The following is a 13,601-nucleotide window of genomic DNA, read 5'->3' as shown; positions in this document are numbered from 1 at the left end:
ACAGTATAAATTACAGTTTTCTGTTGCATTGGAACATCAACATGGACACCCCCAAAAACTGTAAATAAATATATATAATATAATAAATATATATAATATAATATATTATATTATATATATATATATATATATATATATATATATATATATATATATATATATATATATATATATATATCCACATTGGATTGGAGCGCTATTTTTAGGGCACTTTTAGGAGTCCGTATTCAAACCCTGGCAGTTATCAAATAGGTTATATAGGGCTTCAACCGAGACCTTGCACGTGACTATGACTTACTGATGTGATTTGATTAGATAATTCATATTAATTAAGCTGTTCCAATTGAAGAAAGACACACATTTTAAAACCATTTGGGATCCAATTCAAAAGGATTATTTACACAGTATTATTCTTATACAGAATCATGTGACCCTGCCTGCCCCTTGCTGGTACCAGAGTCAAATCTCTCCGAATATATATTTTTATATTCTGCATTCTTATTTGTGACTCAGATACAGTGTTCTTGGTTTCAGTCAGAGGTAGACTCAGCCTGTCACCTTGACTATGTTGTCAATCAGCTACTGTTGTGGTCTGACCCCCCCCATTAGACAGCCCCTGCTGTCCTCTCTGTCCCTTGGCTCCTGTCCTCGTTTCTTTCTCTCTGCTCTCCTCTGATAATAATATCATAATACTGTAAATGACTCACTTACAACATACATTGTCGCATTGGTGGTAGAGGGGGCCTCACCTCACCTCCTGGCGGACAGAGAGACAGATGGAGAGAATGACGCCCTGACTGGGTGCATGTGGCCTGACACCAGCTGACTGACAGGTATCTGATGGCACGTGACAGACAGGATTGTCCCAACATGGGGTTAAACACTGTCACTGCTCTTTAGAAGACGCTATTTTGGGGACCGCTTCAGTTGTTGCGGTGGTGAGGGGGAGTGACAGAATTAGACCACAACACTAGCCATATAGGGAAAGGAAAGCTGGACACACAGAGATCTAGGTATTGTATAGTGCTGCTGTTTCCTTAAGAGAGTATATATTATATTATAACCTGGTGGTTTGAGCCCTGAATGCTGATTGGCTGACAGCCGTGGTATATCAGACCGTATACCACAGGTATGACAAATCATTTATTTCTACCGCTCTAATTATGTTAGTAACCAGTTTATAATAGCAAAAAGGCACCGCGTTGCGTCATGCGTATGAACAGTCTTTAGCCGTGGTATATTATATTAGCCATATACCACGCCCCTTTGGGCCTTATTGCTTAAGGATACAGTGTTTGTTTCTATAGTAGCCTACATCTAGTGAACACCAATTATTGTGCAGTTTGTTTTGGTATCATGTAGAAACCATTTAGGGTGTTCTCTGTTTGTATAGACTGTTTGTATAGCTTACTGTAGTGTAATGGACAATACAGTAGGTGGTTCCCTGTCACATTAGATTGTCACTACGATGCTCTAGTCTAGCCACTGAACCACAGTAGAACACCTGGAGAGAGTGATAATGACACAGTGGCCTATCAATGAAAACCAGTCACAACCAGTCTGAAGGCTTCATTGTCCCTCATTGACCACCGTCCAAAATCTATAGAGCTGAAATTATTATTATATATATATTTTTTACAACCAAATCTCTACTTTCAATTTAAATGGTGTGTTATAGAAGGGTCCAGACACCTTTTGTGTGATTTCACGTTTTTGATAAACTTACCCCAAACAGCAAATGACTTCCTCGTCCTCATTGTGTAGTATTGGGGCCCCGAAAGCACAAACAGTACAATATACCAGGCTTGAGCTGTGAATGGGAAGTAGCCTCTCCAAGCCATAATCGGCCCTTGGGGATATTAGAGGATGTCTACTTTGGGCTTTAGTGGTCTGAGTTTAGTATCAATCACTTTAGGTGTGTGTCTGTCTGTGTGTGTGTATTTGTGCCTGTGTGTGTCGGGTCAGGACTTGGCCAATAGAGACATCTGCTAAACTGTTTGTCTTTTACTTGACTTTCACAATCTGACTTTACATAAACAGACTTTTCATATTACCTAAGCATTTACATTCACACCGATGACCTGTTTGAGGTGTGTGTGTGTGTGTTTGCCTGTGTGTGTGTGTCCATTTGCATGTCCCTGTCTTTGATTAATGGTTGTAATGAGACTGTTTAGGTGGTGTGTGTGTGTGTGTGTGTGTGTGTGTGTGTGTGTGTGAGAGAGAAAGAGAAGACTGAGCTTGTGTGTGCCATTCAAATATACGGGTCCTTTTGTCCATCATTAGCAGTTCAACAGTACATGCTATCATAGTCTTCCTCTGCTTAAAGACTATATGGAGGATACATTTGAGGAACAAATGCATCATCACCATCACAGTTTTTGCTCTGTACTGAAAGTGCTCTTATCTTGTAGACTTGGGGGGATTGTACGGACAGTGGACTAGTTAACAAAATACCAGAAACAAAAAATGTTCTGTTAACTATCCGGACTGAGCTGAACATGGCACAACAGTCAGATGATTCTTTCTTTTTTTTCTCCTCGACATATTTAGAAACTTGTGTCACCCCTCCTAAACTTCTCAGTGTTTCTTTCTCCTCCACAGGCTGCAACTGATTGATGACCTGACCTATGAAGATGTCAAGAAATGCTACAGGGGCTCGGTGAGTCGTTGTTTTTTTTACCGCGTCCAGATTCCCACTGTCTGTGGACATTTACACGGTATTGTCAGCATAAGGAAGTAATGGAGGGCTTTGTTCATGCGTAAAAAATTAAATGTCCTACCCACTACAATATTACGTATAGTCCAAGGGGAGACAAAGTAAGGTCGTGTGTAGTTGTACTTGAACCATCACACCGAAATACTGCCTTTACCCGATTTGTAACTCGAGCGTCAGCAAAGGACAATAGAAAACACGCCTCTTTTAACAGGGAAATCCGAATGAGTAAATAGGACACACCTGAGCGCTGTTAATGTCTCTAGGGCGGTCTCTGCCGCCCTCTGGTGACAGGTGGAACCATGACAATTCTAAGTTATAACCCAGGTTGAGGCAAAGAGGGGAAGGGATTGTCTGTGGCACCACTACAGAGGAACAGAGAAGGGAAGGGAACACTGTTAGATGTTACGCAGGATAAACAATTGGGTCAGAACACATTGTGACATAGGAAGTGTGTCTGAGTTATGAAACAACACAGTGTAACAGAGAGGGTGTGGGACTAGTGTATAGTGATTGACCAGCACCAGGAGAACAGGTGTGTGTTTTTTGTGCACAAGTGTGTGGAGAAGAGTGCATTTCTTATGCGTGTGTGTGTGTGTGTGTGTGTGTTTATATTTTATTTTATTTAACTAGGCAAGTCAGTTCAGAACAAATTCTTATTTTCAATGACGGCCTAGGAACAGTGGGTTAACTGCCTGTTCAGGGGCAGAACGACAGATTTGTACCTTGTCAGCTCGGGGATTCGAACTTGCAACGCTCTAACCACTAGGCTACCCTGCCGGGTACCATGCCAAAGCTCCAGCCCCCATAGGGAAAGGACAGGGCAGGATCACGTGGCTGAGAGGAACTTCATTGATTGGAAGGGGTTTTATGCACTTCCAAAATAATAACAGGAGCTGAATCATAATCTGTTACTAAAGATTACTAAAGATTAGGTGATATAGTCACATGGCCATCAACTTTTTTTCAAGATTCCATTTGGGAGAAGTAAAACAGTAACATTTTCTGAAAGGAACCTCACCCACCTCCCCCCGTCTCCCCCTTCTCTCACCCCTGTCTATCCCCGTCTCACCCCTGTCTCCCCCTTACAGACCGTCAGCAAGTACAATTCCCAGTACCATAAGCTGTTCCAGACAGTGCCCAAGGAGGAGATCCTCATGAAAGGTAAGTCAGGGGAAATTGAACACTGTCCACACATCACACACTCTGTCCATAATACGAGAATGCTCCTGTACTTAGAATGCACGCCCAGTACATTGCTTCATACAAAGTGGTATGCCATCTGACGGCTTGGGTTGAATGGGTGCATGACTGTGGGAAGATCAAATACAGTGCAAGAAAACACCATTTGAATTGGGAGTGCTGAACTGCACTGTGCTTGAATGGGGTTTGCATCACTCTAATGTGCATGGGGTTGACTTGACACTAAACTAGATATGGCTGTGCTGCTACAGTACAACAGTTGAGATGTAGGCTATTCATATAACTTGCAATGCCTTGCTTCTTCTGCCCGGCATATGGACATTCACACTGTCATCAACCACGTCAAACTCGCTAAAAAGCCGGCAAAGTGGTATTTTTTAGGTTACAAATTAATTTGGGATTATGTGACTTGAGCCAGAGTCAAATCCATTCCTTTTTCGTTACAAATCACTGCTGGTTGTCAGAATCACGTCGTCAATCTCCTTACAGCAGGCTTCACAGTGCTTCCTAGCCGTCTGCTTTCCACTCCACAGTGTCTTCCTCTCCCTTCTCTCTCACTACTGTTCTCTCTTTCCATCTCTTTCTCTCGCTTTCCGTCTCTCTCGCTCTCTCTCGCTCTCTCTCTTGACCACTCTCCCTTTTCTCCTCTCTGTGGGGAACCCTGTACCAGCCTGCTGCATTCAGCTGGAAATGGAAGTTGGACAACTGAATGCATTCAACCGCCTTTAAGCCAAAAGCCCTCTGAATCAGAGAGGTGCGGGGGGGCCATAATGAGGCCGTGATCAAAAGCCTCTCCAATCACAAGTTGCCATTTTGGACTGTTTGTGTTTTGGTCATGACTCATATTTTGTGACGTTAGTTCATAATCTGTGTTAGAACAGAATTGAGTTTATTTCTGGTTCTTTCATAATTTGTGGGCGTCTAAAGATTGACGTGTTAGTATGCATGCCCTAAAGATAATATTTACGGGGGAAAGGAAAATGACATAATGATGTTGCAAGTTGAGTTGTGTTTCTATACTAAAGGAAATCATCACTAGCCAACGGTATTCCACAGTCCCATACACTTCAGCTGTATCCCACAGCCACAATGTGTAGGTTTGAAGCCAACTCGTATGTATCCCACGCTAGCCTCCAGCTCTGCGGATTCTCCCTCTGGTGTGTGTATTCCCCACAGAATGATATAGAGATACAATATAATAATGTTCTATGGTATTCCCAGTCTTATTTGTGTTTTTTTCTTCTCCCATTTCCAGTCTATTCCTGCGCTCTTCTCCGAGACATCCTACTTCAGGGCCGCCTCTACATCTCCCGCAACTGGCTGTGTTTCTATGCCAACCTCTTTGGGAAGGACATCAAGGTGAGTGTCAAACAGCCTTGGTGATGTGGTGGTTCATTCACTCCAGTGGGTCTTCCGTGGTTAGCAGTTACGCTAATGCTGCCTACTTCACAATGGGAAGGAATTGCAACTGCCCTCAGCCTTGACACAAAATGGCTTCTCTCTTCTAACAATGGGCGCGTTCGTAAATTCACTCTGGCTATCTACTCTGATTTCAGAGCATTCTCGTCTGAGTGTGCCAGAGCGCAAAATAACTTATCCATTTATGAACGCTCAACAACTGTTGTATATGGCCGGTGTCAAGTAAACGTCAGTAAAAAAGTGTTATTAAATTGTTGCCAGCAGCACAGTTACAGTCACCAATGCTCTGGATAACATGAAAACAGCCTAACCAGCTCTGCTCGGGCTGTTAAAATGGTCAGAGTGAGGTGTTCTCTCATTTGTGTCTGGGAGTAGCTTGCAAGCTAGCCAACATTAGCTTGCTAGCGCACTCTGGCACTCCAGATTTAATTTACAAACACACCAAATATGAAGACCTGTGTTGAAAATAAATAATAGGCTTATCATCATACCTATCAATGCTTATATAGCGTTGTTGGTACGGTCATTCCCGTGGATAACAGGCTCTCATTTTTACCTCCACACTGTCCATTGACTAAAGATCATTGAACATAAATGGATGTGATTCGCACTTCATGCAGGTTTCCCTCTATTAATTCCGTCATTGAAACGGCTTATTTGCTCATGTTTCCTAGTTCAGATAGTTGAGCTTGAAAAATTAAAATGGCCTGTTTGATGTGGTTATTGAAAATAAATAAAGTGACACGTTAGTCCGGTTATTTATTGAACAGCAAACCGTTTTCCAAGATGTTGAGTCCATTTACAGTAAAGGAAATTGAGTTGAGCACCAATTTCCTTCTTTACAAATCATTACTTTCCACGACGTCACGTGTAGTGGCGAAAGGGGAAAATACGTTCTGAATAATACAATTGTTGGTCATTCAAGTGTAAAAAATGTTTTCAAGAAGAAAGGGTATTTTGTATTCTATTCCTATGAAATAACCAAATTCTATTGAATGGATAAAGCATAAGCCTAACAAGGCTATTTTAAGCTGAAAGACCCGTTCACCAGCCATTCATTTGAAGTGACTGAAGATTAAGCACGGTGTCAACTCGCCCTGAACCCAGCGATCAATCACTCACTGTGTGTACACTTCCGCTGGCATAGACCTTTACTTGTTCCTTATCTCACACTGTTCCGCTCCCCCTTTCTTTAAATGGGCACAAAGTCCCAAGATTGGGGTGCATAGTTATCTTGCGGAAAGGTCACACAGCTCATTTTTTTGTCATGTGCCGTGTGTCTACTCTTAACTCAGCGAATGGCATCCCAAACACTGTTCTGTACAGAATAAAATGCTTGTTCGAAGTGTTTGCAAGTCATCCGGCTCAGATTCCCCATGTATAAATGGATTGGGTAGAATATAATGTCCATGTTAGTTGCTCTCAATATGCAACAATAATGCCACTGCAATGAGAATGTGCAAATAACAATGTTACCTTAATGTGTCCTTGTTGACTGACTGATCACTAAGGGAGTGAAGGGATGCTACGCTTAACACTAGAAAAAGCCTGGCCTCATTGGACCCCCCTTCGGGCCAATGACGTGTCTTCTCAACGTCAACATTCTAGGAAATACATTTCATATACAGTACCAGTCAAACGTTCGGACACATCTACTCATTCAAGAGTTTTTCTTTATTTTTACTATTTTCTACATTGTAGAATAATAGTGAAGACATCAAAACAATGAAATAACACATATGGAATCATGTAGTAACCAAAAAAAGTGTTAAAGAAATACAAATATATTTTCTATTTGAGATATTTCAAAGTAGCCACCCTTTGCCTTGATGACAGCTTTGCTCACTCTTGGCATTCTCTCAACCAGCTTCATTAGGTAGTCACCTGGAATGCATTTCAATTAACAGGTGTGCCTTGTTAAAAGTTCATTTGTGGAATTTCTTTAATTCTTAATGCGTTTGAGCCAATCAGTTGTGTTGTGACAAAGTAGGGTTGCTATACAGAAGATAGTCCTATTTGGTAAAAGACCAAGTCCATATTATGTCAAGAACAGCTCAAATAAGCAAAGAGAAGTGACAGTCCATCATTACTTTTAAGACACGAGGGTCAGTAAATGGAGAAAATGTCAAGAACTTTGAACGTTTTTTCAAGTGCAGTCACTAAAACAATCAAGCGCTATGAGACTAGTCAAGGACCATATCACCTCCACCCTACCTGACACCTAGACCCACTCCAATTTGCATACCGCCCAAATAGGTCCACAGACGATGCAATCTCAACCACACTGCACACTGCCCTAACCCATCTGGACAAGAGGAATACCTATGTGAGAATGCTGTTCATTGACTACAGCTCGGCATTCAACACCATAGTACCCTCCAAGCTCGTCATCAAGCTCGAGACCCTGGGTCTCGACCCCGCCCTGTGCAACTGGGTACTGGACTTCCTGACGGGCCGCCCCCAGGTGGTGAGGGTAGGCAACAACATCTCCTCCCCGCTGATCCTCAACACTGGGGCCCCACAAGGGTGCGTTCTGAGCCCTCTCCTGTACTCTGTTCACCCACGACTGCGTGGCCATGCACGCCTCCAACTCAATCATCAAGTTTGCGGACGACACAACAGTGGTAGGCTTGATTACCAACAACGACGAGACGGCCTACAGGGAGGAGGTGAGGGCCCTCGGAGTGTGGTGTCAGGAAAATAACCTCACACTCAACGTCAACAAAACTAAGGAGATGATTGTGGACTTCAGGAAACAGCAGAGGGAACACCCCCTATCCACATCGATGGAACAGTAGTGGAGAGGGTAGCAAGTTTTAAGTTCCTCGGCATACACATCACAGACAAACTGAATTGGTCCACTCACACAGACAGCATCGTGAAGAAGGTGCAGCAGCGCCTCTTCAACCTCAGGTGGCTGAAGAAATTCGGCTTGTCACCAAAAGCACTCACAAACTTCTACAGATGCACAATCGAGAGCATCCTGGCGGGCTGTATCACCGCCTGGTACGGCAACTGCTCCGCCCTCAACCGTAAGGCTCTCCAGAGGGTAGTGAGGTCTGCACAACGCATCACCGGGGGCAAACTACCTGCCCTCCAGGACACCTACACCACCCGATGTTACAGGAAGGCCATAAAGATCATCAAGGACATCAACCACCTGAGCCACTGCCTGTTCACCCCGCTATCATCCAGAAGGCGAGGTCAGTACAGGTGCATCAAAGCTGGGACCGAGAGACTGAAAAACTGCTTCTATCTCAAGGCCATCAGACTGTTAAACAGCCACCACTAACATTGAGTGGCTGCTGCCAACACACTGACACTGACTCAACTCCAGCCACTTTAATAATGGGAATTGATGGGAAATGATGTAAATATATCACTAGCCACTTTAAACAATGCTACCTTATATAATGTTACTTACCCTACATTATTCATCTCATATGCATACGTATATACTGTACTCTATATCATCGACTGTATCCTTATGTAATACATGTATCACTTGCCACTTTAACTATGCCACTTGGTTTACATACTCATCTCATATGTATATACTGTACTCGATACCATCTGCTGTATCTTGCCTATGCTGCTCTGTACCATCACTCATTCATATATCCTTATGTACATATTCTTTATCCCCTTACACTGTGTATAAGACAGTAGTTTTGGAATTGTTAGTTAGATTACTTGTTGGTTATTACTGCATTGTCGGAACTAGAAGCACAAGCATTTCGCTACACTCGCATTAACATCTGCTAACCATGTGTATGTGACAAATAAAATTTGATTTGATTTGATGAAACTGGCTCTCATGAGGATCGCCACTGGAAAGGACGTCCCAGAGTTACCTCTGCTACAGAGGATAAGTTCATTAGAGTTAACTGCTACTCAGATTGCAGCTTGAATAAATGCTTCACAGAGTTCAAGTAACAGACACATAACATCTCAACATCAACTTTTCAGGGGAGGCCTTCATGGTCCAATTGCTCCAAAGAAACCACTACTAAAGGACACCAATAAGAAGAAGAGACTTGCTTGTGCCAAGAAACACAATGGACATATATTTTCTAAACGGCATTGTTAGTTAAGGGCTTGTAAGTAAGCATTTCACTGTAAGGTCTACACCTGTTGTATTCAGCGCATGTGACAAATACAATTTGATTTGACAAATATGATTTGATTTGATTAGACCGGTGGAAATCTGTCCTTTGGTCTGATGAGATTTTTGGTTCCAACTGCCGTGTCTTTGTGAGGCACAGAGTAGGTGAACGGATGATGTCCGCATGTGTTGTTTCCACCGTGAAGCAGGGAGGAGGAGGTGTGATGGTGTGGTGGTGCTTTGCTGGTGACACTGTCTGAGATTTACTTAGAATTCAAGGCACACTTAACCAGCATGGCTACCACAGCATTCTGCAGCGATACGCCATCCCATCTGGTTTGCGCTTAGTGGGACTATCATATGTTTTTCAACAGGACAATGACCCAACACACCTCCAGGCTGTGTAAGAGCTATTTTATTATTTAAAAAAAAACACCTTTATTTAACCAGGTAGGCAAGTTGAGAACAAGTTCTCATTTACAATTGCGACCTGGCCAAGATAAATCATTGCAGTTTGACACATACAACGACACAGAGTTACACATGGAGTAAAACAAACATACAGTCAATAATACAGTATAAACAAGTCTATATACGATGTGAGCAAATGAGGTGAGATAAGGGAGGTAAAGGCAAAAAAAAAGGCCATGGTGGCAAAGTAAATACAATATAGCAAGTAAAACACTGGAATGGTAGATTTGCAGTGGAAGAATGTGCAAAGTAGAAATAAAAATAATGGGGTGCAAAGGAGCAAAATAAATAAATAAAATAAATACAGTAAGGAAAGAGGTAGTTGTTTGGGGTAAATTATAGGTGGGCTATGTACAGGTGCAGTAATCTGTGAGCTGCTCTGACAGTTGGTGCTTAAAGCTAGTGAGGGAGATAAGTGTTTCCAGTTTCAGAGATTTTTGTAGTTCGTTCCAGTCATTGGCAGCAGAGAACCGGAAGGAGAGGTGTCCAAAGAAAGAATTGGTTTTGGGGGTGACCAGAGAGATATACCTGCTGGAGCGCGTGCTACAGGTGGGTGATGCTATGGTGACCAGCGAGCTGAGATAAGGGGGGACTTTACCTAGCAGGGTCTTGTAGATGACATGGAGCCAGTGGGTTTGGCGACGAGTATGAAGCGAGGGCCAGCCAACGAGAGCGTACAGGTCGCAATGGTGGGTAGTATATGGGGCTTTGGTGACAAAACGGATTGCACTGTGATAGACTGCATCCAATTTGTTGAGTAGGGTATTGGAGGCTATTTTGTAAATGACATTGCCGAAGTCGAGGATTGGTAGGATGGTCAGTTTTACAAGGGTATGTTTGGCAGCATGAGTGAAGGATGCTTTGTTGCGAAATAGGAAGCCAATTCTAGATTTAACTGTGGATTGGAGATGTTTGATGTGGGTCTGGAAGGAGAGTTTACAGTCTAACCAGACACCTAGGTATTTGTAGTTGTCCACGTATTCTAAGTCAGAGCCGTCCAGAGTAGTGATGTTGGACAGGCGGGCAGGTGCAGGCAGCGATCGGGTTGAAGAGCATGCATTTAGTTTTACTTGTATTTAAGAGCAACTGGAGGCCACGGAAGGAGTGTTGTATGGCATTGAAGCTTGCCTGGAGGGTTGTTAACACAGTGTCCAAAGAAGGACCAGAAGTATACAGAATGGTGTCGTCTGCGTAGAGGTGGATCAGAGACTCACCAGCAGCAAGAGCGACATCATTGATGTATACAGAGAAGAGAGTCGGTCCAAGAATTGAACCCTGTGGCACCCCCAAAGAGACTGACTGCCAGAGGTCCGGACAGCAGACCCTCCGATTTGACACACTGAACTCTATCAGAGAAGTAGTTGGTGAACCAGGCGAGGCAATCATTTGAGAAACCAAGGCTGTCGAGTCTGCCGATGAGTATGTGGTGATTGACAGAGTCGAAAGCCTTGGCCAGATCAATGAATACGGCTGCACAGTAATGTTTCTTATTGATGGCGGTTAAGATATCGTTTAGGACCTTGAGCGTGGCTGAGGTGCACCCATGACCAGCTCTGAAACCAGATTGCATAGCAGAGAAGGTATGGTGAGATTCAAAATGGTCGGTAATCTGTTTGTTGACTTGGCTTTCGAAGACCTTAGAAAGGCACGGTAGGATAGATATAGGTCTGTAGCAGTTTGGGTCAAGAGTGTCCCCCCCTTTGAAGAGGGGGATGACCGCAGCTGCTTTCCAATCTTTGGGAATCTCAGACGACACGAAAGAGAGGTTGAACAGGCTAGTAATATGGGTGGCAACAATTTCGGCAGATCATTTTCGAAAGAAAGGGTCCAGATTGTCTAGCCCGGCTGATTTGTAGGGGTCCAGATTTTGCAGCTCTTTCAGAACATCAGCTGACTGGATTTGGGAGAAGGAGAAATGGGGAAGGCTTGGACGAGTTGCTGTGGGGGGTGCAGTGCTGTTGACCGGGATAGGAGTAGCCAGGTGGAAAGCATGGCCAGCCGTAGAAAAATGCTTATTGAAATTCTCAATTATGGTGGATTTATCAGTGGTGACAGTGTTTCCTATCTTCAGTGCAGTGGGCAGCTGGGAGGAGGTGTTCTTATTCTCCATGGACTTTACAGTGTCTCAGAACTTTTGGAGTTAGTGTTGCAGGAAGCAAATTTCTGCTTGAAAAAGCTAGCCTTGGCTTTTCTAACTGCCTGTGTATAATGGTTTCTAGCTTCCCTGAACAGCTGCATATCACGGGGGCTGTTTGATGCTAATGCAGAACGCCAGAGGATGTTTTTGTGTTGGTTAAGGGCAGTCAGGTCTGGGGAGAACCAAGGGCTATATCTGTTCCTGGTTCTAAATTTCCTGAATGGGGCATGCTTATTTAAGATGGTTAGGAAGGCATTTAAAAAAAAAAAAAAAAACAGGCATCCTCTACTGACGGGATGATATCAATATCCTTCCAGGATACCCCGGCCAGGTCGATTAGAAAGGCCTGCTCGCTGAAGTGTTTCAGGGAGCGTTTGACAGTGATGAGTGGAGGTCGTTTGACCGCTGACCCATTACGGATGCAGGCAATGAGGCAGTGATCGCTGAGATCTTGGTTGAAGACAGCAGAGGTGTATTTAGAGGGCAAGTTGGTTAGGATGATATCTATGAGGGTGCCCGTGTTTAAGGCTTTGGGGAGGTACCTGGTAGGTTCATTGATAATTTGTGTGAGATTGAGGGCATCAAGCTTAGATTGTAGGATGTTAAGCATGTTCCAGTTTAGGTTGCCTAGCAGCACGAGCTCTGAAGATAGATGGGGGGCAATCAGTTCACATATGGTGTCCAGAGCACAGCTGGGGGCAGAGGGTGGTCTATAGCAGGCGGCAACGGTGAGAGACTTGTTTTTAGAGAGGTGGATTTTTAAAAGTAGAAGTTCAAATTGTTTGGGTACAGACCTGGATAGTAGGACAGAACTCTGCAGGCTATCTTTGCAGTAGATTGCAACACCGCCCCCTTTGGCAGTTCTATCTTGTCTGAAAATGTTGTAGTTTGGGATGAAAATTTCAGAATTTTTGGTGGTCTTCCTAAGCCAGGATTCAGACACAGCTAGAACATCCGGGTTGGCAGAGTGTGCTAAAGCAGTGAATAGAACAAACTTTGGCTAAACTTCTAATGTTAACATGCATGAAACCAAGGCTATTACGGTTACAGAAGTCATCAAAAGAGAGCGCCTGGGGAATAGGAGTGGAGCTAGGCACTGCAGGGCCTGGATTCACCTCTACATCGCCAGAGGAACAGAGGAGGAGTAGGATAAGGGTACGGCTAAAAGCGATAAGAATTGGTAGTCTAGAACGTCTGGAACAGAGAGTAAAAGGAGGCTTCTGGGGGCGATAAAATAGCTTCAAGGTATAATGTACAGACAAAGGTATGGTAGGATGTGAATACAGTGGAGGTAAACCTAGGTATTGAGTGATGATGAGAGAGATATTGTCTCTAGAAACATCATTGAAACCAGGAGATGTCATCGCATGTGTGAGTGGTGGAACTAATAGGTTGGATACGGTATAGTGAGCAGAACTAGAGGCTCTACAGTGAAATAAGCCAATAAACACTAACCAGAACAGCAATGGACAAGGCATATTGACATTAAGGAGAGGCATGCTTAGTCGAGTGATCAAAAGGGTCCAGTGAGTAGTGAGGTTGGTTGGGGTCAC

General features: G+C 43.6%; 1 protein-coding gene across 2 annotated transcripts in view; it reads left to right on the top strand.

Moving 5' to 3' along the window:
- LOC112218288 (GRAM domain-containing protein 2A) overlaps positions 1–13,601 on the top strand; it is a 66,800-nt gene that overhangs the window by 32,937 nt on the left and 20,262 nt on the right. For both annotated transcript variants that reach the window (XM_024378944.2, XM_024378943.2), the window contains exons 3-5: positions 2,602–2,659; positions 3,805–3,877; positions 5,172–5,275. In XM_024378944.2, coding sequence (XP_024234712.1) covers positions 2,602–2,659; positions 3,805–3,877; positions 5,172–5,275 — 235 coding nt within the window. The remainder of the gene's footprint in view (positions 1–2,601; positions 2,660–3,804; positions 3,878–5,171; positions 5,276–13,601) is intronic.

This window comes from Oncorhynchus tshawytscha, linkage group LG19 (assembly GCF_018296145.1).
Source record: "Oncorhynchus tshawytscha isolate Ot180627B linkage group LG19, Otsh_v2.0, whole genome shotgun sequence".
In the NCBI taxonomy this organism is placed as follows: domain Eukaryota; kingdom Metazoa; phylum Chordata; class Actinopteri; order Salmoniformes; family Salmonidae; genus Oncorhynchus; species Oncorhynchus tshawytscha.
Note: the sequence above shows the minus strand (reverse complement) of the source record. Positions and strands in the feature narration are given on the sequence as shown.